At 43.0% G+C, this 23,933-nt stretch overlaps 1 protein-coding gene across 1 annotated transcript in view; it reads right to left on the bottom strand.

The window, feature by feature from the left end:
• The window catches only part of PSTPIP1 (proline-serine-threonine phosphatase interacting protein 1), a 57,071-nt gene that overhangs the window by 17,509 nt on the left and 15,629 nt on the right, over positions 1-23,933 (bottom strand). Inside the window, exons 2-6 of the mRNA XM_075505711.1 lie at positions 19,981-20,081; positions 16,281-16,355; positions 4,309-4,343; positions 3,086-3,192; positions 990-1,052 (exon numbers count right to left, since the gene is read on the bottom strand). Coding sequence (XP_075361826.1) covers positions 990-1,052; positions 3,086-3,192; positions 4,309-4,343; positions 16,281-16,355; positions 19,981-20,081 — 381 coding nt within the window. The remainder of the gene's footprint in view (positions 1-989; positions 1,053-3,085; positions 3,193-4,308; positions 4,344-16,280; positions 16,356-19,980; positions 20,082-23,933) is intronic.

Genomic DNA, 23,933 nt, shown 5'->3' on the forward strand with positions numbered 1-23,933 from the left:
GTCTGGGGGAGCAAATCAGTGCCCAAGTTTGGGCAACAGAAAAAATTCTCAATGACACCGTAAGGGGATAGAAAAATAGAACTGAAAAATTAGGGTAGGGGCTGGCCGCATAAATCGGTTCGTCTTCTTGCAGCCCTGAAATTGTTTGCTTTGTACCATTGTGGCCAGCTCCCCGCAGGGGTGGTCACAAATACACAGGCAGCGCAAGCACCATTGATGCATCAGGTATCTGTCCGAGCTACAGTGTAGAGGCAAAATGAGGAGCCTACATTCCCAGGGTGACAGTGGGGATGTGTTGTCATTTCTACAGTGTGACTTGGAGCATCAGGTGGCTGAAGTCAATGTGTTGCCTTGCCCATTGCTCCAAGCTGTGCGACAGAGCCAGCACCCCGTAGGTAACAGTCTCGGTGTAGTCCTCAGAAGCAAAAGAAATCCTTATTTGCACTAAAAGACCTCCCTGTCTTAGAGACTCACTTAGAACAACCACATTTAAATAAAAATTGCTAGTACAGTTCCAGCTGTAGCACTGACGGGTCTGCAACTACTTTTTTTAGAGGCAATTGCCCATTGGAAACCAAAACCAGCTGCCTGCAGTTCCTGTACCTGCAAGCTTTCCAGTTGGAAAGGTTTCCTCCTGTTTACAAGATTCCCTCACCATTTTTAAAATTGCATTTACACAGACTGAAAACTGACATTTGCTCCTGTAAGTATCCTTGCCAAGAAAGAATGAAATGCTGTTTGACCTGGGGCATTGTTCATTCCACATTAACTTTCTGAGTATTTGTTTTGGAGACTCTTCAGTGGGTGCAGCAGGGAAGATTAGCTTCCTCCTTGTAGCAGGAATCACATCCTCTCTCTCTCACGCACTCTTGCACACTCACACATTCTTGACCTTTCTTTAAATACAGGTACATGCGATACAGATTTCACCCTGTCTCAAGCTGGAGCCAGTTTGCATCAAGAAACCTGCACAAAACTTCCTTGCTTACCTCCATTGCTTTCTTGTAATGGGACAACTTGCTCTTTTGCATGCGCTCCATTGCAGACTCATACTGTAAGAAACACACAGAAGTAAGCATTTCTTGCTTTGAACTTCTTCCTCTCCTTTTTAGTGACAGGATTAGGAAAGCCATTGTCAGGGCCTTTCTATAAGCCACATGCCTGTGGGGAAAATGACTTCACTCTGCTTTTATAAATTACAGGTTTCTAAGTGATACAGAGAGCATCAAAATGCCAGGTAAAAAAAAAATTCCAAGATAATTCTGCTTCAGTGGTTTCTGTTAATAGCAGAGAGGATGTAGATCTTGATTTTCTTCCTCCCTTTTTTTTTTTTCTTTTTCTCAAGGAGATTAAATAGCGTAACACCCAGTCACAGTGCCCATCAGCTCTGCCAGCAGAGTTCCTTCGCTGGTTCAAGAGCTTGATCCCACATCTTTGCAGACCAAACCACTGTCTCACACACATGAGCCAGGGTAGTTATCCATTTTAAATACAAATGATTCCTGTGTAATTTATATTCCATTGCTTCTGGCAAGCTTATGCTCAATGCGATTTGATTTCCACATTGTCATCTGGTCAGCTTTGGAAGGACAGTGCTGAATTCTCTTTTATGGCTTTAGTTGTGATATACCCAGCCTTATGTGACAGTGAGATATACTCCTACTTGGCAGGATATGGTTTCTTCAGTGGGACTTTTGGTCCTTTAATCTTTATATTCTGCTCAAGCAAAACTCTCTCCGGGGTTACCTAGAGGCTTGCTTCGCATTGGGCTAAATAGCACAGTCCTCAGAGCAGCTACAGTTAAACACAAATCACAGCAGTCTGGGAGATTACCAAAAATGCTGACACCATCTAGCATATCTAATGTTGACTTGCTCACAGCTGCATGCTAGACAGATTAAAAAGCTTGCCTAAGACTCCAAAGCAGTTTTACTCTTTTTTTTCCAGGCCTCTCTGTTTCCAGTTGAGTTATAGGCTTATTGTTTTCAACAGGAGACAGCGCCTCTATCTTTGCAAATCCTAGTGGCAAAGTGGTGGGGGGGATACAAATGCTGATGAACTAGGTGCATGCTGTCTGTCTTTACATGCCTTATTTACTTCATCAGATCTCTGTGGACGTAGGCTTATTGTTTTCAACAGGAGACAGCGCCTCTATCTTTGCAAATCCTAGTGGCAAAGTGGTGGGGGGGATACAAATGCTGATGAACTAGGTGCATGCTGTCTGTCTTTACATGCCTTATTTACTTCATCAGATCTCTGTGGACGTCAAATATCAGTAGCAGCACTGGTTTTACCCACTCTCATATTCAGAGTTCTCTGCTATTCCAAGTTTCTGTGTGTCAGGGTTGTAGACACAAGATTTTTGTGGCATTGGATACTGGTCATATGCATTTTCATTTGTTTAAAATTAGCAAGAACTGGATGTTTTATTTTACTCCTCCAGCAATCAGTGCTTTCAATGTTAAGTGACTGTCCCATCTTTGTCTTCAACCCCATGGAACCAGAGAAGGTGTAAGAGTGACCACTGTTGTCTCTATTGAGAGCTACTTTTTCAAGGGACTTAGAGCTTGATAAGATCATAGGGGATGAAATGGCCTTAAATACACTCAAATTTTTATTATACAACATCAACTAGATGCTACTTATTCCATGTATTTGTAATTCAGCATATATTGGTGTTGCATTCATCATATTAATTTGCTTTTATGTTTTTAAATGTTTGTGTTACCCCTTTATTTTAGTGCATGTTGGAGATCATGCAGGATCATACCAAAGAAACCCAATTAGCAAGGCTATAAAGAAGAGAAAAGGAAGGATTAAGTTCTTACAGGAATAATAATACTATCTGCAGTTACACTGGAGAAAGTAAAAGTGACTAAAGCCTCTATCTCCTGAGTTCAGAGCACTACTTTATTTCCAGCTGGGATCAGAAAGAGATTTTCTTCCATAGTCTAGTATATGGAGAGAACAGGGGACACTAGGCATGTTTTATCATCTTTTGCAGTATTCACAGTCTATGGCTGGAGACAGGTTATCAGCATGGACCATTGACCCAGTCTGTTTCAACATTTCTCTAGTTCCTCACCTTTTTTCTTTGCTCTTTCTGTCTTTCTCGGAACTCCTCTATTCCTTTCAGTTCATCCTTCAGCATTACTGCCAGCTGGATATGAGAGTTTCCAACACTTTCGATTTCTAAAGCAAATCAGAATTCATATACAGTCAGTGGAAAGGTCTTTAAATATGAAGTCACATTTTTCAGGAGATGTTTCTGGGATGTGGCTGCTGTATGACTTGTCATGAACAGGGCAGCCTTAAAAAAGGCCTCCCTATGTTTCTGCACACATTGATGTTGCCAAGGTTTCACACAACCTGAATAGGGCTTATTGCAGGTCCTCTCAGTGCCTGCAAGTTGCATGGGCAAGACTCCTCGCTGCAGAATTGGAGCACCCACTCAGCGCAGCCTTGGCAAGTGCAGAGCCGGCTGCATTTCTTCATAGCCCCGTTTACCCCAGCCACCCCTCTTCCTTCTGGGGCTGGAGGTCAGATGTTGTGGTGCAGAGGGAAGGAAGGAGCTCTGGCCTCCATCATCACCCCCTGTGTCTGCTTTCCCTCCACTACGCTGCTGGATTGTCATTGCTCTTGGGAGCTGCTTGCCAGTTGTGTCCAGCCTTGCACAAATGTCATTAGATGAGGTTGCATGCTGAGAATTTCCAAGGGTCAGCAAAGATGGATTGAATTTCAGAGCACCTGACCAATGCTGTTTGAAATGGCTGGTAAATTCTCTGCATTTGTCTGCTTTGGTGCCTCTGAAATGGACCCCCACATTTTCTAGAAATGTTGAGCTCCCCCACCGAGGCTCTAAAAATACCTTCATTTACCAGCTGCTTTTCAAAAGGGTGTTTTTATCTAAACAGCAGGTGCCAGTAGCCAGGTACGCTGTCCTATTGGCTATAATGGTGTTGCATTTTCTGTGTGTGAAAGGTTTTCGTTCAGACTTGGGCACATTTAGAAAGCATGCTGTTTTGATGTCAGTGGTTTGCAGAAGAGAGAACAGAGCTGATATTTTGTGACTTGATCCAGATAAAACTAACTTGAGGAACAAGCCATTTTATTTGCCACCAAAGAATGGACTGCATGCCCAGCCTTGGAGGACTCCCAGTGAGTATCCTTTCCCTCCAGTCTCTATACTACAGACTGGAATAGAAAAGTTGGAAATAGAGGGGGGAAGAGGATGAAAGACCCCAGAGGGAACAAACACATTGTGTGCCTCTCTTAGCCCAGGTCAGAAAGGAAGATGTAAATACTTACGTTGCTTAAGCCTCTCAAATGCTGCCTTCAGTGTGCTGTGAGGCAAAAACAAGTGCACTTTATTAGTATAGGTTTCTAAGGATGGGTTGTGAACCTAGAGCAAAAACTTTCCCTCAGAATCTCAAAGATCCACATAGAGATAAAACTCTACATAGTCTTGTAATAAAAGTTGACCATGCTAACAAGCACAATAGCATCAATCTGTTGCCATTGGGAAATGCAGTAAAACGCTTCATGAAGCAAGGAATTGCACTACTGCTTGTGTGCATCCTCTTTTTTGATCCCACTGTATTTGTGACTATGAATGTTAACAGACATTTCTCTAGTCTTGCACCTTGCCAATGGATACAAGTCAACTGAGTGAAATAAAGACAGTCAAGGGGAATTGGGTTTTGGAGCGCTAGTCTGAAGGGTAGAGTGAAACCAGCTCCACCGTCTGTGTTGAATGCAGCATCAGCAAATTTTTCTTCCTCGGTCACCCTTGAAGCTAGAGCAGCTCTGCTATGCAGCATCCTCCATACTATGCTTTCCGAGCACCCCCGTGTGGTACAGCTCGCTCTCCTTTAAAAGACCCGCTAATGGTGCAGGGAACCTACGGAGGTTTTGAAACCCTGATGATCTCAGAGGTTTTCGACATCCCAGAAGCACAGCATGAATAAATCATGCTGTGAAATCAGGCCTCGGTTCCGGGATGTGAAGTACAGCATGGAGATGAGCAAAAAGAGATGTTATGCTGCTTGTCTGGATGGACCTACACAACTTAAGTGCTCCTACAATGTGGAGTTGCAGAAGGACATGAAAGGGTAACGATAGATCACCTGATGTCCTGTTTTTTGGCAAGCCAGAGTCCATTTTAAGAAAGCAGTAAAGATACCAGCATAGAATTGATGGCAGAGGAAAGAGCATCGTCTGTAAGAGGCATTTTCAGCTTAATAATTTGCTCTAGCTCCCAGTTTTGCAGGCTGGCAGGGCATTTGTATATACAGAAGGAAGGGCTGTGGTGTGATTTGGAGGTTTTTCAGATTTAGAAATCATCTCTTCAAGACCCAGAGTGTGTTGTTCCCTGAAGGATACCGTTCTGGGACCTCCACGGAGCCCTGGTCTACCCCAGACGGGAGACCAGGGGAAAAGCCTGTTAATGAAGACCCGAAAAACTCCCTGGCTGAAGCCTGGCTACTAGGGTAGTCCAGAAGTGGATGCATATCACTTCCCAGCCATGTGCAGCTGCAGATGGGTAGGGAAATCCTGTATCTCTTGGGCCATTTCAGGAGTCTTAAGAGACACATGAAGGATCCTAATTGCCCTGTGTTAATTTAGGCTGGACATCTGTTTCCTAATCAAAGCTTGCTCTCCCAGTGGCAAGGCTGCCTTGCCAGCCGTAAGAAAAATGCACGGGCGAGGGAAAGGCTGGGCTTGTCCTCAGCAATAACTGCCTGGCAATCCATTTCCAAATCTAAATTTGTAGAAACATAAGGAAAATACTTTCAGCCAGAAAAGATGAGTATTGAGCTAACTGATTCTTTCAGCTTTCAACTAGATTTGTTGTGGTGAATCTCCTGAGATAAGTCAGGGAAAACATGCTACATTATTTTTCAGTATTGTCCTAATAATACTTAAACATGTTGAAGGTTCATTTTGCAAAAAATGAGTCTGGTGTGAAACGTTGATGGAAACTAAATTTTCACAACACAAAGGAAACAAGCAGTATTCTTTCCAGCTAAGTTAATTAAAAGCTTGAAATTAAAAGACAAGTTGAATATCAGCAGCAGAGATAGCTTTTTCCCACCTAAAAGCTCTAATGGGTTATTTTGAAAAATTAAATATATACAAGGAATAAAATTTGCTTTTTTAGTGTGCATTTTCCAATAGGAGGTGGGGAATGTGCTAACAACTTCGTGCCTGGAATAGGTAAGTACTGGAATTTAAAAAATAGAGGACACTTGCAAACTGCACATTCTGTTTGCACGCTGTGTTGATCTATTGTTCCCAGAGATTTATTTCTTTTGCTGTTGGTGATTCAGGTTATGCAAAGACTAGCAAAACTGCTGTGGTGGATACTGAAAAATAGCACTTTCTCAGTACATATCAAGGACAAAGGCGATTTGCTGCTTTTTTGGTTTCCAGGGATCTGAGCTACCAGAATAGTTCATGATCATAAGCCATACATGAAGCTTTTCTCCTTTTTACTTGCTCTCTGTAAGGACAAGTCTGTCTTCTGGTATAATAATGCATCTGGCTATGAGTTGGAGAGAGACCAGTTTGCCCCCTGCATGGTCTCTAATGGCCTTTTCAGAAAGCTCTGGCCTTTTGCTCCTTGTATGAAAGATTTGTCTAGCCAGTTCCCTAGCTGCTGACTGGGGCAAGGCCACAGTCCATAAGTAGATTGAAATAGACTTCAGCCATTTCCTTCCTTATTTTTATAATAATTTTCTAAAATCAGTGAATTGGATCCCTCATCCTTATGGGTCTTAAGGGAGTAGCAAATATGTCATTGTGCTAAGTTATGTGTGGGAGAGAGAATAAGTAAATCAAATCTTGACCCATGGATCCATCGGGTATTCCTTTATGACTTCTGGGCTGTGGGGATGCGCTGGCTGCAGCAGCAGTACTATAGATTAGCGCCTTGTTGCTGCTAGATGCTCTGATTATATCAGTGAAATATATCATTTCAGTGCTTTGGAGGGTTTAATGGAAGCAACTCATGTGGCAGACATACAAGTGAGTTTTAATTTTGTCTGTGCTGTTTTGTATGTACAGTACCTATTACCTATTTCCTCTGAGTGGGTTTGACTTTCTAATAGGATTGATAAGGGCTTTATTCTGAAGCATCCAAAGTGAGGATGTCTCACTCTCATGGACACTTTAAAAGAATGTTTTATCCTCTCAGTATATTATGCTGCTTAGTGTTGTGGTAGTAATTGATTTGTTTGTTTGTTTGTCCTGTGGCCAAATTAGAAAACCTGGGGCTGAAAATAATTCAAGCAAAACTTGCTATTTGCCTCTTTTCTTTTTTCTTTTTAATTTTTATTTTAATTGCTCACTTCTGACATTTCCATGTAAATTCTGAAAGACTGTTAAAACCACTCCAGCTAAAGACAGAGCACCAGCCTTCCCTTTGGGCATCCCTATGTGGAGCCTCCTGCAGATGTCTCATTGTAAATAGGTTTGGACAAGAATTTACTGTGCATGTTTGTTAAACGACTCTCCCTTGAACATTTAAGATTGGATTTGTCAAAATGAATTTCTGGTGGAAACAGGATTGACTTTGAATCCAGAATAACAGAGACCAGATAGAGCCTGTACAACAGCCACACTGCAGCAACTTCTGGTGATTTTTGCCATCTAGTGGCTAAAATATTCTTACCGTTTTCTGGGGTACCGACCCTGGCTGCTGCCTTCATTTGCTGTAGTCTCCTGCTATTCGAGTACAGCGGAATTGAGCTGCTATTGTAAAACATGCACGTTTCAGTGTTTGTTTTTTCAAGCGGAGGGGGAGAACGAGAATAGCAGAGCTTTTAGAGGAACAGGGGAACCAAGGGGAGAAGCTCATTACAATAAAGCTCACGCATTGTTTAGCATTCTTGCTCTGTAGATTGCAAAATCCTTTCAAAAGTGAACTTATCCAAATTTACCCAGACACCAAAGCTGGAAAGGCAACCCTGTCTCTCTATGGCACTGACCACTAGTCCCTATGGCTCTCCTCTGACAGGATAAACTTTACAGAATGCATCATTTGAGAGCTTGTTTTGATTTTTCTCCCAGCAGAACCTGTCCTTTGCTTTCAAGGCAGAAAATTCATCCTGTATTTGAGCAGAGGTGCCTTGTTTGGCACTCACCCACCATCGCAGTACAGATCAGATGCTGCATCTGATCATAAATCCATTTTACTCACTGTGCAAAATTATCTTATAGTTGGTTCAGGAAGGGGACTCGATCGGAACAGCATGGGATGACAGCACTTCAAAGTTAACTTGTCCTAGCTGTCCTCTTCATTTTTGGACCTTGTTTTTGCTAGAGAATGGGGCTGTTGCCGGAGAGCAGGCTGTGCTGGGCAGTCCTATGTGACACAAGGACCACCAGGAAATGTATACTAGACAGGGCTCTGGTACCTTCTGCTTCACAGTCATCAAAAGCTGAATTTTATGGCACCAGAGATGTAATTAGTAGAGTTCTATCAATGGCAGTGCTTAGGTCACAGGTATACTCACCACGTACACTGTTGCACCACGTTCTTTCTTTTGCAACTGTAGGCTTGATTGTTTGGGCATTTTTTTTCAGTAGTTTGCCTTTTCACTCAATTAGAGACTGGTTTAACTGAGTAATTCAAAGAGTCCTTTTATATCTTGTACACAGGAAGGTAAAACAGACTCTTCTAACCGGAAAACCACAGCTCTTTTTTAATTTTCTTTCTTTTCTACCTTTGCTTGGTGAATAGAAGTGTGAAATAACACCACCTTCCTTTCTGGTAGGTTTCCATTTTAACATCAATATGATCTACAATGTTCTGTTCTTATTGTAATTTTTTAAAATATTCTTTCCAAAATTGAGAGAAGTCTCTGCCAGATGAACTCTACAGACCACTTTCCAGCAGTCCTATTCACCCTCTGCCTCTGATAAATTAGATTCTGATGGCATGGTTATGAAACCAACCCAATGTCAGTCTCCTCTGAGACCATGGTTAACATCTGTCTTTCATCCTGCCACACAGGGAAGACCCAATGTGGTTTTACCAACATTTCTTTCTGGGAAGCCCAGTGGTGGTAGCAAAGTGTGGGGGAAACAAGTTCAGAAGCATCTGGTCTCAAATAATTTGCACCTAGGACTCTGCACTGCAAAAAAAGAAAAGAAGGGGAAGGTGGTGTGCTTTTTTAACAGGGGGGTAACTAAGTCACTACCAAGTCCTAGGCCCAGCACATAGCAGAGTATTTCGCATGAGAATCATACCTAACATTGCTTAGTGGGGATGTGGTGAAAATATCAAAGAATTAATTTTGGCGGGATGTTTTCTTCTTGTTCTCAGAGGAGCTATAAACAGAAAGCAAAACCACTCAGTGCAACTGGAAAGATTTCTGCACGGGTCCCAGCTGTGGTGTGATGTCTAAGCCACCTGTGGCAGAGAAAAGACGTGAGCAGCACGCTTTCTCTGACCATGGGAGTCCAAATTTCTGTCTGTCTATAAATTAGGGATAGCAAGGCACTAGCTAGCATGAGTAGTCATATCAGCTATTACGGGAGGCTGCACTGTGCAGCAGGCTGGGCTTAGTGTCAGGTTGGATGTAGCGTATCTTTCATGAAAGTAGCAACAGATGTAGAGGGTTCCTCTAGTGCTGTGGTGTGTCTGCATACGTGTTTTGCTTCTGGTGCTTGGATATTTCCAGATATGTGTTAAAAGCAGAAGCACCCCCAAACTGAAAGGGAAGGGGGCTGTATCATCACTCCCAGGGCTGGTTACTGGGAGCATGCACACATCACCCCAGACGTTGCTGGGGCAGAGGAGCAAACGGGATGGCATCTCCATGTACCTTCTCTTCCCTGTAAATCTGTGGCCATGTACTACAAACTAGACCCTTTGTGACTCCAGGTTGACCTATGCCATTCAAATCAAAGGATAAAACAATCAAAACAACTCTTGTACCTATAACATAAAACTAAATTTCCTCATGTCTCCTGGAAAGAGACCAGCACTGCTCAAAAATGCCTATCCTCATCACCGGAGAGCTTATCTAGGTTGGATTTAATAAGAACTGAGCAGAGGCTTTGGTCTTTCAGAGTACATGCTTGGGTCCATTTTCACAGGGTCCTGAAAATTTGAAATACAAGTGTATAAACTCTGTGTGGGTTCAGGACATTTGAGTGGAGAATAACTAACCATGGAAGGATGTGACCTTCCAAAATGACTTTTAGCTTCAGTTCAAAAATGCCTGCTTTGTGTGAATAATACAGAGGATTCCGTATATTAAGTGGCAGGCGCACTATATTTATACACAGGAAGCAGCAATTGGCATTTCGTTACAGATGCCCTCACCTCACGCTCACTGAAATATTCTATTTCAGGCATTGCAGAGAAGGGCAGAGCAGACATAGGCTTGAAGGAACTACCCTCTCCCAAGGTCTGAAAGAGATGGTAGTGGAAAAGAGGGAAGCAAAAAAGTAGGAAATCATATACATGAGAAGAGACAAGCAGAGCAAATGACAAAAATAGCTGTTGTCAGACTAGGCAGAATTTAACCAGCCACTGCATGTTCACATCAGTTATTTTACAGAAGAACTGAGTTCCCAGAGGCTCTATTTCAGCTGAAGCTGAGGATGTATCTGAAAACTGGGCTCTGTAGTGTATTCTGTTTTCATGTTGTTCTGCTGAAAAGTTACCCAAAGCTACTGCATGGAAATTCCCAGTCACCTTGCAGCCTGAAAGGTGTTTCCTCTTAAAGGCATGAGCTTTGCTGAGAATCATCTATAGTGTGTTGAGACATCATTACTGTGTGTGCTACCAGCAAACACTTGCAAACTTGATCTCAGCTTGTAACTCGGCTGAAAATCCCCAGTTTCTGTGCGTCCTCTCCCATGTGTGCAACACAGAATATGGAGAGTACAAAACTATACCGCAGTTTAAACTTCATGACATGTAGATCCCTCTCCCCCACTGGATATTGGTGTAATCTGACATTTGCCAAGAATACATGGCTGTAGCTTTGTAATCATCTTTTTCATAATTTCTTTTATGATTAGAGACCATGAAACTGTGATTCGGATATTATTTTTTTGTAATTAAAAAGGTGGGATAACGGGGCTTTAAAACTAGTATAAGGTACGAATGAAGACATTTTAAAAATACACTTTAGCCCTGACTTGTGATAGGTGAGCTCCAGAGCTCCATTTCTGTGCAGCATCCATCCTTCCGCCCTGACAGCTGCGATCCTTGCACTTTGCCCACTCCTCAAGGGCTGCCCTGCCCTCTCCTAGGTCTGACCCACTCAAGAGGTACATTTGCAACTGATATTCTCTCATGCTCCCTTCCAATACCTGTTCTCCTCCCAGTGCTTTCACTAAGACTCCCCAGCTTCTCGTGTTCCCAGGCATAGCCTGTATCTATGACTGTGCTGGCACATCCAGGAGATTAGCTCGAAAGAAGCAGCCAGCCTTTTCCATAGTTTTGGTGTTGTCATGGACCTGGGTGTGTTTGCAAGAACCAGAACAGGCAGTGGGAATGCAGCTCACCAGTGCAGATGTGCATTGAGGAACCCCACTGTAAGGAAGCTAATCTGCCTTTGTCACGTGTGTCTGATCTAACACGGCAAGTATGGTGAGGTGAGCTAAAAATCAATAAAGAAAAAGGCACTTCTGCATTTAACAGGAAAGTACATTGTTTTACCTTAAGACTCAGCGGATGCTAAAATGTTTTGGGGTTTCAAATAAGAAAAAGGCACAAGAAAACTCCATTGGGGAGTTACATTACTATTACATACGAAGCTGCTGGTGTGGCAGCCCCTGAACTACCAATTGCTAAAGCTAGAAGATTATTTAGGAGAAATATCCTCATACGCTTGCCCTGTTCTTCTACTCTTCCCTCGGCATCTAGTGTTGAGGACAGAATATTAGGCTGAAGGGATTTTGGTCTGAGCTTGTGTTGACCTTTCTTGCATCCTTCTGTACATTAGAATGAACTTGCCAAGGCCTATAGCACTGCTGAGTTAGAGCTGTGTCATGGGTTGGAAAGAGGATATCTCCCTTCCCTATAGGAAGTAGTTTCTACCAGCTGCAGTGCTCGAGGCAAGGGCAAGCAGTCAGAATGCCTAAATTTGCTTGAATCAGGCTGGACTGTTGAATGACTGTGTGCTTTGGCTGTTAGGCAGCAGTTACAGGGAACTTTTACTTCTTGAGCTGGAAGCTGGAGTGTTTGTTTGCTTATGCCCATGGTAACCAGCACCAGCTTCTTTTAGAAACCCTGTCTTTGCTTTTTTAAAAAAATAAATAATAAAATAAAAAGTTGTTGCAGCACATCTCCCTCATTGCAGCACGTCTGCCTCTCTGATTTTAGTTTTGTTAGAAATTTTTCTACAGCTGCAGGCTGGCCATGGCCATTTCCAATACTGGTTTGAAAAAGAGCAGTGAGGACCTCACTGAAGTCGTCACACCTTCAGCAACAGTGCTAAAAACTTGTCCCCTGCTAGCTTTCAGGTCAAAGTGATTTCTCACATTTCTGGTGCTAAGGAATCTCCAGGTGGAGACACAACATTGTCCTCTTTTCCCAGGTCATGATGTTATATTACTACTGATAGTAGTGAAGTGTCCTAGTACAGTCTTGGCTTGTAGTTGTCTCTGCCAAGCATGAGCAGCACCAGGCCCTGAGGGGTCAGTTCTCCATCAGAGGAGCTGTAATGATGCTGAGGGAACAAGCACTGGACAGCATATAGGATGGAAACCTAATGGCTGCTGTCATCTAGATTTTTCTCAAAGCAATAGAGAGTGGTCCCAGAGCTGCTGTTACATTTCAGCGAGCTTTCCCTACTATCTTTCGAGTCAGCAGCATATTTCTTCATCTGTGTCTTTCAGTAAATAAAAATGGGTAGTTGAACCTATTTATACATTTAGCTGAGTTCAGAGATTTGTTCCAGCTGAAGCAAAAGTTTGGGGGAGAAGGGAAGAGCCTGAAAAAATGTTGGAATTTGTTCTTTTCTTTGATTCAAAACTAAAAACTTTTAAAATATGGGGGAGGCTTGGGAGAGGACTGTTTTCTACAGTGATGGCCACTACCTGGTGCAGTGTGCCATAGACTTCTCCAGGCTTCTCCTCATTAGCTTCTATTTGCTCATCGTGCTTATTCTCTTCACCTTGTTTCGTGCTGGTCCTGACTGTGCTGAAGTAACAACCTGGGCAGTACCTCCCCACCGCTGCCTAATTTCTCCCTCGAGCAGACCCTCCTCTCTCCAAGCACACAGGAAGCAACGGGGGGGGGGGGGGGGGGGGTTCTGTACATTTTTTAACCTCCAAGGTTTTGAGATTAGAAGAGCTGAGCGGCTGCCAGGGACTGCATTTCTGGAGTTGGAAAGAGCTGTTCACACTGCTACTAGGAGGATATAAGCACATGAGGCCCTGCTGGGCTGCCCATCGCACGTAGCGGTGCCGCCGTTTCCAGCTCAGCAGATTTGGCATTGGCTGGCAGTGTGGGTTTCCCACGGACACTTTGCCAACAGGCCCCTGCTTGGGGACTGCTGCTCACTCCAGCTTTGAGCTGCTTCTCTCCTGCTCTGCTTTCCATAGCAGCTACAGAGCATCGCTTTGACCTGGTGGAGCAATGGGAGGTTTTTGCAGCCAATTCATTAGTTTCAGAATTTGTGCTAAACAGAATTAATTGGCCTTGCAGTTGTTTCTCTTAAGGTCTTCTGGGTATTTTCTGATACTGGAAGTTTTTGGGTGGCTGTGGCGAACAGATTTTCTATGTTCTTTTTATCAACTTTTTGAGAGGGTGTCAGGTACCTTCCTGATACTGAGAACTACTGGGGTGTGAAATAATTTTCCAGAAGTGACAGAAAGCCTTAGTATCCAAGATATTTAAAAGATGACTGAATTTAAGACTAGAGGATAACAATTTTGCATTAGCAAGAAAATGAGTGAGTGATCTAAAATTAGTAATTCCTGCTCCTCTGCAAGACATAGCGTGGCACAGGAAGTTCTGTAAAATGTTCTGTAAAAAAACCTGGAAGCTACTTCTTTTCCTGGTGACTGTCAAATGCAAGTTTTAGGTACAAATACCTGCACAATGCCTTCATTAGACTTTATTTGAGAAATACTGCTACCCAAAGCTGCATTTAAAGATCTGAACAGCCTTGTTCAGCCTGTCAAGTACTTGTAATACTATTAGGATTCAGTGTGCTAGTCGATAATAGGGAGTCCTATAAAGAGGAAACACTTGGAGTAGTGCACAGGCATAGTTGTAGCATAGTCCCTTCAAGCTTTTCTTATTATAGGTAGTACATAGGTTCCCTCCCTCTAGTCTCTCTGAAGGACTGACCTTGGGAGCAGAACTGCTGTCAGCAATCAATGTCATACAAACAAACAGAAACTTCATACTGTGTAAAAAAAATGTTAAGGCATTAAAACCAAATATTTCATTTTCTTGAGTTGTTCCAGACCTGAATAGACCCTAGTTTTCTCTGATTTTTGAAGTGTTTACTCTGGACAAATGCCTTTCACTGTCCATCTGTGTAACTCCTAAAACAACCAGAGGATGCTGAATGACAGAAAGCGAAGTGTCCTTTCTCTGCTTCAGAACAGTTACAGTGAGACATTTGCTCTGATAAAAATATCAGCACAAAGCTGGTCACTACCCAGACCAGGTGTGGGTTCATGGAAACATAGTAAATCAGCTCTGCAGCATGCTTTGCTGGTATATTCAGCCTTCTCTCTATGCCAAGCTATAAAATTGCTGGATCAAAGTGGAGCTGGGCCCAAGTCCAAATTTCCCCCAACTTGAGGGGAACTTGGATCCATATCCCAACTCTGGGACTTGACTCTACCTCTAAATCAAGCTCTTATAATCTCTTAGGAAAAGTCAGACCCATGAATTATCCACTAAGTCACAGAAGGGCAGCCAAAGCTGTCTGTTTCTGAACACGTTTGCTCTGCCTGCCCTGCATTGCCAGTAAAGAAGTTTAGGTGGAGCCTTTCATTAATCCTAGAACGCTGATCTTAGCCTTTGGTTTGGGAAGAAGCCATCCATCCTTAATCTGCTATTTTAATTTCAAAATAATTTTTATTCGCCTTCTTTTTCTCCGATTAGGTCTGTGAATTGAGACACCAGGAAGGTAGAAGCCACCTCCAGCAGCCTTTGCTAGGAACTTTGCTATACCTTACTGCATTGCTCAGGGGCAAGGGAGAGATGGAGCGCTAGGGGAGGAGAGGCTTGCATGTTCTCTGGAATGAGCATCAGTGCTCTCCGCACTATCAGGTGCTTGGGTTAATGCAACAGTTTCCCTGTCAGCCTGGATGTGCCACCACCGAATCGATAGCAAGTGCTACAGATGATTGACTGGCACTTGCATGCCATGGTGGTGCAAGGGTTTGAGGTCAAGTTTTCCCATAAAATATGAACAGGAAACCCTGCTCAGATTGAGAGTCATAAATCAACGTAAAAAGGAGACTGCAATTAACAAATGAGATATGGAATGGATGAGGGTAGCAGGCCCCAGGGATCAGTAGAGCTGTTTTGTGTTTAGATTGAGGTCTTCTCTTTCAGACTTGTCTTCTGTGACCTCAAATCCTCATCCTCTGCCACCTTATTACTGTATTGTTACTTGTTACAATAATGACAAAATGTCTCATTGCTGCTACCATCAATAATAGTAGCAGTTTATCAACAGTGTTTATTAAGTTAAATTCCATGCCAACATATATCTCCCCATCCCAGCACAATTTATACATGGTCTAAGATAGTAGTAGAGGAGACAGAGAAAAATATATGTCATTGTAGTGTATTTCAGTAGTTCCATTGATTTGTTTCAAATGAAGTCCCTTCAAAGAGGTTTAAAGTTTGTATTCCTAAGCTAAGCCTTTTTCCTGCTGCAGAAGCTAGGTTTTGGTGTCTTTGCACTTTGCGTTTGTTCTGTTGTAGTCTCTCAGCGTCCACCAGCTTCCCAGAATTGCCAAGCCACCATCCTAAACATTTCACGACCTTTTCCTTTCCCTTTTTTTCCCGTCACTTAGTTTGCTTTTGGAAGCAAATATTAAACATTGTTAGGAATCCTGAAATTAAAAAAATTCTCAGTACAGACGTACTGGCAATTCCCAAATAGAGATTTAGTGAATCCTGCTTTGAAGGACTATGACGTTCCCTCATTTTTCCTGTATATTGTGAAGTGCTGTGTAACACACTAAAGTGAGCAGCTTATGACCCCATCCATAGGCAAAACCCAGAAGTCTGATATTGCTTCCAAAATGCTTTTGTTTGCACTAATAATGGAAGAATTCCTTACTTGATTTCTGTTTGTCCTCCTGCTTTTCGGGCAATTTGAATCAGCTCTTTCCCATATCTCTCTTCTGCTTGTGCTCTGTTAAAAGAAAAACTCATTCAATTTCTCTAAGTGGTACCAGGATCATGTTTACACAAATCTTGTAATTGCATCTGAGGTACAAAACATGAGAAATACAATTTCCGTAATTTCTCTCTCTCCTCAATCCTAGTGCTATTAGTTACCTCTAAAAAATTTTGGGTGAGCTCTTTCTAGAAGAAATGAGGGAAAATGAAGCCCGTCTCCATGGCTCTGATTACTGTGGAGTGCTATGTACAACTCTGTCCCCAAAAAGTTGGATTCAGTTAGAAGAAGTGTAGAGAAGTGTAGTGAAGATGCTCAGAACGGAGAGCCTCTTTTGCAAAAGAAACCTAAAAAATGATGGCTGACTGACTTGACCCATCAAAATGAAGGCTGGGAGGGGAGTGAAGAGTAGGTTCCAAAGGATCCATTTAAGAGAGGTTGTGAATAAATGGGAGCTGGGAGTAGCAGGAAAATTTCTAACCATTAGAAACATGAGGTACTGCTTGAACAGCTGCAATGGGGACAGAGGGGGAAGGAGCCTTGCTATTTGTAAGGTGAGGCTGTGACAGTTTTATGGAGGGGACAATATGATGTGATACCTCACCTAATGGGGACCTGTAACTAGTGACTCAGGAAAGTAGTTCTGTTTCTATAGTTAATAAAGAACAATTATGTCTTTGCTGTTTTCCCCTCCCACAGCTCTGGAAGAAATTTCTATCCTCTGTTTAAAAAAAAAAAAGTATTTGTACTAAATATGTTATTTGCTTTCTCCTGGGTGCAAGACCAGGGCAGAACTGAGTTTTCAGTCTTTGAGTAGCTGCTAAAAACTATTGAATGGTCAATAATAAATAATAAAGAGATAGCCTGGTGCTAGGATTGGGGGGAGGGGGGTTGGTTAGGGTAAGTCCAGTTCTCAAAAGGGGTTTCAAAGCATTTCAAACAGTTTTGAGCCTGAAACTTGGCACCTTAGAGAAATGTACTCTTTGTTCAAAAAAACAAATTTTGATGCGGGTGCAAGGCCATGCAACCCCTCTGGTTAGTTCTTACATCCACCATCCCACTCGGCCACACTGTGTTTTATTATTGCTATTTGCTGAGTTCTAGTGGTTTGAGGGCTGGTCTTTCAGTTTTGCAACACAGCAGCTGTTGGGGTGGGTCTCTGTTTGAGAACATCCAACTGCCCTTTCGACTGTTCCCCTGCGTCTGATGGCTGTGAGCACCTTGCGTTGCAGCCAGCTGTACCGGTGGCTCTGGTGCAATTTTACTGGTTTGCAACCATCTTCTGTGACCTGAGGCAGGCTTGTCCTGGGGACTTTCCCCCAGTCCAAGGAGATCTGTCAGGCTGGTGGAACAGCAGTGCTGGTTGTACAGCAGCATACAGCTGCTGCAGCCAGGAGTGGAGGCTGCTCCTGGCCTCTGTCCATGGCTCCCGTGTGTCTAACACTGCATGTGCAATTAGTTAATTGCTTTCATCCTGCACTAGAAATTGCGGTGTTTTAGTGGGGTGTTCCCACGTCACAGCAAAATATGGTGACAGGCCACACAGAGGTACCACTTCGTTTTCATGTTAGGTGAATGAAATTTCATCAAAATGGAAATATACTCCAGAGACAGATAACGCTGCAGAAGCAGAATAGATTATTTTTCTTCTGATTTTAATAACAAGAAATATTTTTGTGTCAAAGACTTTGCTTTGCACATCTTGATGCTGCCTTTCCCACTTTCCAGTACTCTTGCACACAGCTTCTAGGTTTCCCTGCAGACGTCAAGAGCTGGAAGATATTTTGTGTTTTAAATCTGGGGCTTTGTTCTGGAATACAACTGCTTTCTCACTCCCCAAGCTCTTAGACCCTCTGCTGGACGAGGCAGGGGTATCAATGAGCAAAAGTAATTGACGTGGGTGGAAAAGTGACAAAGTGTTAGTGCAGCCAGGGCAGTTGGTTTCAGGACTCAGGGCAGCTGCTGCAGGAGTCCTTGTTGAAATTCTGGCATGAAGCCTATGCTATGGGCAGCCTCTAGGAACGCAGATTTATCACGTGCTTGATCTCCTCCTAGGTCATTCCCATGAATGACATGAGGACAAGCTGAAACAAACATCTTCCAGAAATAAACTGGAAATAATATCTTCTTTCTGCAACTCGGTGCCCGCTATCTTTTCTCCTTTTCCTCCTGCCCCAACATGCATGTACACACACAAGCACACGCACGTATGCACGCTCACTGGAATGTTTTGGGGGTGTGCAAAAGTTCATGGAAACATTTGTTCTTGTAGCTTTCAGATCTGCAAAATGGCTGGATGTGTATTTTTTCTTCTTTGTGGAAAGTCCTTTGTACCTCCACCACAAACCAAGAACAACCTTATCCTGCAACTTGCAGAAACCTCTCTAATACGTTTTAGAAAGAAACATAAGCATATATAGCATCAGATGCATGCTGCAGTGTAGAGCCTGCCTGAAGCCTGCAATGTAATTCTGATCTCTGTGAGTTATGAGTCACAAAGGAACTATTTTAAACAGTTAAAGCTAAGCTACCACCAGACAGGTGTGACTTCAGGATTGAGTGACACGTGGCAATAAAATATGCTTCCACTGTGGTCAAGAAAAGTAATTCAAATAGCTTCAGATTTTGATGGGAGACTCTTCATACTCTGTGAAATAGTCAGCTTTCAGTTTGACAGCTCACATCCCCTTGAAAGTCCCAGTGCTTGAAAAGTAGCCTTCATAAAACCAACCTAAAACCAGAAAATTAGATGGGGATAGCATGGGAAGAAAAAGCAGGCTGTGACTGAGGAACACAGAGCAATATGCATAAGGAGACAGTTCTGAGATGAACTGCCCTAGGATTACCTGCTGAATATATAATCTCTATTGTGTGGTGTTTCCTACAAGTCATGCATGAGCATGTATGTGCCTCATGCTACATGTTGAAACTATTGAAACCCAGCCACTTAAAAACAGAACCATATTTCAGGTACTTTTTTCTCAGTCAGAAGTACAAAAATTAATGGCAAAGGAGTCAGAGCAGCTGTGTAATGTATATTTTCTCACCCACAAAAGTGTCAGCTGTCCATAGCTGTTGTTGAGGGGCCCCCAAGAAGCATGTAAAGGATGGACATAATCTACAACATTGTTATTCAAAGGCTAGTAAGGTCAGTGAACGATGTGGGCTGTCTTGGGTGTCTGGGAAAGGCTTTTGGTAACATCTTATGTAGCTCTGTCTGTATTTGAAAAATGGCCCATTTTTGGCAGTTGCAGGAAACTGAAACAGTGCCTGTGGCAACAGCACATTTAAGGAGAAAGAAAAATGCTCCCTGTAAAAGGGGAAACTTAGTAATGCTACTTGTTGTGGATGTATGTGGTACCATGTGATTCTGGACCAATAACTACCTGACTCTTAATGGAGCTCTGGATTTCTGATTCTTTCCCCTCTCTCTTCTCTTACCTTCTCAACTCTTTGAAATTTCTGTTTGTTATCTACCTTCACAAATCACGTCAAAAGGCTAGGATTCAAATCACTTGGCCTTTTCTATGTAAAACTAGTATCACTACCAAATTCAGAAACAGCCTACTATTCCTTTCCAGATGCTGAACAGGAGAGAAAATGGAGGCTTTTCACACTTTTTTCACTCTGACTTTCTTACCTCTGCTTGAGCAAATCCTCCACATCTTTGCACATCTTCCTTCCATCCAGCAGCCGCTGTACAAGCACCTCATAGCCAGTGTGGAAGGTGAACTCCTTGCACTGAAGACAGAAAGATAACCAGTTGAGCTGATTTGTACACATAGTTTGCAGGTTTACCAGGCACCTACTGTCAGTCATATGGAGCAAATTAACTTTCTGGAAAATCCAAATGGACCTTTAGATTTGCCCAGAGCAATGGCAGCTGGGGCAGAGCTAAGGGTGCAGGTATGGGTGAGGTTTCTCCAAAGTGAAAATCTGTAAAAGTTCTTATTAAATCAGGTTTGGTTTTTAACACTGAAAAAGTGAAGGGGGTTGCAAGTTTTGCTGTGTGGAAAGCAGCGCTAGCTGTCTTTTTGGGAAAGTCACCTTTAGCGTTAGGTGTGGGGTCTTAGCAGAGCAGAGATGTATAGTAGCTCTTAAGGACAACAGCTCCTCTTCCCATAGGTTTTCTAAAAAGAATAGTCAGAGTCAACTCACTGCCACAGGACTCTCAGTAAGACAGTGACCTGCTGTCTAGATGTGAGTGGAGAAGTGAAGGAATCTTGTGGTTGTGCGAATATCAATACACAGGGTGGTGGTTGTGCCCCCCGGTCAGTGGTGGGTGTTTTAATGGGAGGATTCATAGCACAGGGAGGCAGTTTGCCATTAGACAACACTTGGGTTCTGGTGTGCTTTTAGGTTTTCCTTTGGAATTGCTGAAACAACTCTTCTCATTGTTTGAATCACTGTCTCTGGTGTAAATTAAACTTGACAGGGTTTAAAAATAAAAGTAGAACATAAGCATGAGGAGAGCTTGGGAATGTGGACATTGGATCTGCAGGAAACTGCAAGTCTGCGTTTCTGAGACGCTTGCCAATGCGTGCTCCTTCCCTTGCTTTTGCATTCACCACCCAATCTCCTGTGCAATACATGGGATTCGCTTGTGCCTTTGCGTATTTTTGCAGCCTGTCCTGCTCCATGACTCCATGTGGCAAATGGAGCCAGCCAAGATGATCTGTGATTTCCAGCCAGCCACGCTAGACAGGCGAGGTCACGGAGCTGGGTGGAGTTTGCTGCCCCAAAGCCAAGGCTCTTATCTCCTATAGAGGCTCTGCACACCCTGTGGCTTGAGGCCACGTTCCCCTGATGCGGTATAGGACTGCGGTTCCCTCCCCAAAACACAAGTCCATGTGTCAGGCTTATCCCTGTCCATGTGATCCATGAGAGCATACCCTCCTGCATCTCAGACAAAAATATCTGAGTAATGAGAAAACAATTAGTCTTGCACTTCTTTCATCTTTTCACCAACTTCCAGATTGCGCTGCAGCAATGGTAAATCAGTCACAACAAAGCCAGTGCTGCTGAGGAAATGCTGGGAGCCCAGAAAAGGAAGGGAATAAAGTTGTGACATGCTCTGAGTGCGGCACTGGTAGAGGATTTCAGTGTTTTACTCCTGGTCCTTCCACTGACTCACAATGGGATCAGGACAAGCTGTCTCAAACTATTGAGAGCCTCAGTTAACCCGTATGTACTGATAATGTTTTTGAAAACGTAGTGGTGAATGTTATCTGAGCTTTATGTTATAGCATTATGGTAAAATCACGGACTGTGTAACCATAAAGAGAATGAATATGTTCCTTCCCTCAAGCAGTTTATGTACAATACAAGTGCTTATATATGAACTGGATACAGTTTATATGTCTATCCACCGTCCCCAAAGCAGTTATCATTTAATAAACGCATTAGTTTATTGCTTTCCACTATGACTGTGAAGACGACAGCTGTTTAAGTTTTGGGACATGGGAAGGATCCTCTGGCAAGCAACTGTTGCACACTTGAGCTTGCGGCTTTGCTTCCTTATTGCTGGGACTGGAGAGGAATAGGGCGAGCTCTGGGGATGCTTTTTCAAGAGCAAGGATAAATTTCTGCAGACAACCTTTGTAAACCTACAGGTTTTAGTAACATTTCCAGTGCTACAGTTTCTTGACAGCAGTAATTCCTTCTTCCCTAATGGACACTCTTATCACAAACAGTGGGGAGAAAGGAAAGACAATAGGATAATGGTTCACAAGAGACATAGACAAATGCCTCTACCAGCAAAGTGTCTGCACTATAGAGCCAGGCAAGATAATAATGTAGATAAAAGAAGATGGAGAGAGTGCCATGGATCCACTGTTATCACTGTTGCAACCACAGGAAAATTATAGGATTACATATGCTGATCTGATGCGTATGATCACCCCTTAAGAAACAGGATTTCAAAAACAAAACATCAGTTTTCCTAATGTTTCCAAGGGCAAGTTACACATCCCAGGGAGGGATCCTGCTGTGAAATAAATGAAAAGAAGCAAGTTTTTGCCATTCATAGAGAAAAGTAAGAAAGGTTCTTATAATACCCTGGCAACAGACTGTCAGTTCCCCCTCTCCCTTTTTTTTTGAGAACATCTCAATGGCAGAAGGCAGAAGGCTGCTGTAAAAAACCTCACAAATTGCTCCCTCTGGCTGGCAGAAACCAGTCTGGTCAGATGCTCCACAACCAACTCACAGCCTAAAAATTTTGACTGTATATTTCCAGATGCAGTTAACTATATCCCACAGCTGTGTACATAGCTTCCTTGTCCCAGAAATGCTGCCCAGAGGTAAGTGAAAATATCATATGGTTTTGTATCACCCCAGCAGTCAGGCATACTGCCACAAGCAACAAATGGAGAGTGGTAAGCACACTGTAAAGTTACTCTGCTGTTTCTGTTCAACATATCTCTTTGTTTAGTAAATGCTAAAACTTACTTAGTGTCTTCCCCCACCTCTTTTAAACTGGCACAGTTGCTGTAATGAAAGGATGGCAAATTCTGTATGTCTGAGAGAATCACTTATTAAATTCCCTAAATGGAGAAAGCAACACCAGCTCATTATCAACCCAAAACCACTGACACAAACACAAGGGTGTGCCGGGGGTCAGCCTGCTGACCATTGACCCTTCTAGGGGCCTGATAAAACTACCTAGTGGACTTGATTCAGCGATTTGGACATCCTGCTCTAAGCAATAAAAATGCAAGGGGAAGAAGCAATGCCATATTAAAAACTGCATCAAGGTTCACTCTGCCTCGGTGACCAAGAGAATTAATTTTGCAGCACATTTAACAAGATACTCTCACAGTCTGAGTTAAAGTCTCCTTTGTAAGCTACGCTGCCCTGGGTAGCATAACCATGCAGTCTTGTTGGAGCTCTGCAAACAGGCTTGCCTCCAGGACATGCACCGGCATTTTAACTGGCACTAGCGCAAAGGGAACAGGTTAGTGCTGCTTGCTCCCCACTGCTCACGACAGATTCTATGCTCCATCTTTTTGCCTTCCTACTTCCTTACTTCAATGAATTTAGAAATGCAAAAGCCAGATCTTGCTCATAACTATAGGAATATTTTAGCCCTTTAATGCATATAGAAATGTACCTGTTTAAATGTGAAATCCATAATAGCACTTGCACATTCCTAGATCGCAGGCTTTCTACCAAGCAGGTTATGAGATTAGTGTTCTCACCATTGACTCTGCGCTTGTGTGCACGTGTGTATGCCAAGTGCAAACAGCCAGTGCCTTACGCAACAGTTTTGCTTTCTGCCTGTTGCCTGCTAACAGGAGTAAACGTGTTAAAATTTTTACGTTTTAACACGAGTTGAATGTGTTAAAAATGGAGCCACTGTAGCCGCATCTGAAGGAGAGCTGGAATCTCCTCTGATGGATGCATCAGTTTCTGCCTGCTAGATTCATCTGGGTTTTGTCCCTATAGCTGACCCTTGCATAAGGATTTGGCTCCAGCTAAATGCAGGTCTAAAAAGGACTTCCTACCACAGGCACTCGTTTAATCTTTCTTCATTTTAGGCAGATCCATCTCAAAATTCACTTCATTGTCCTCACTATGTGTTCCTGAAGAATGTGG

Source organism: Mycteria americana, chromosome 6 (assembly GCF_035582795.1).
Source record: "Mycteria americana isolate JAX WOST 10 ecotype Jacksonville Zoo and Gardens chromosome 6, USCA_MyAme_1.0, whole genome shotgun sequence".
NCBI classification, from domain to species: Eukaryota; Metazoa; Chordata; class Aves; order Ciconiiformes; family Ciconiidae; genus Mycteria; species Mycteria americana.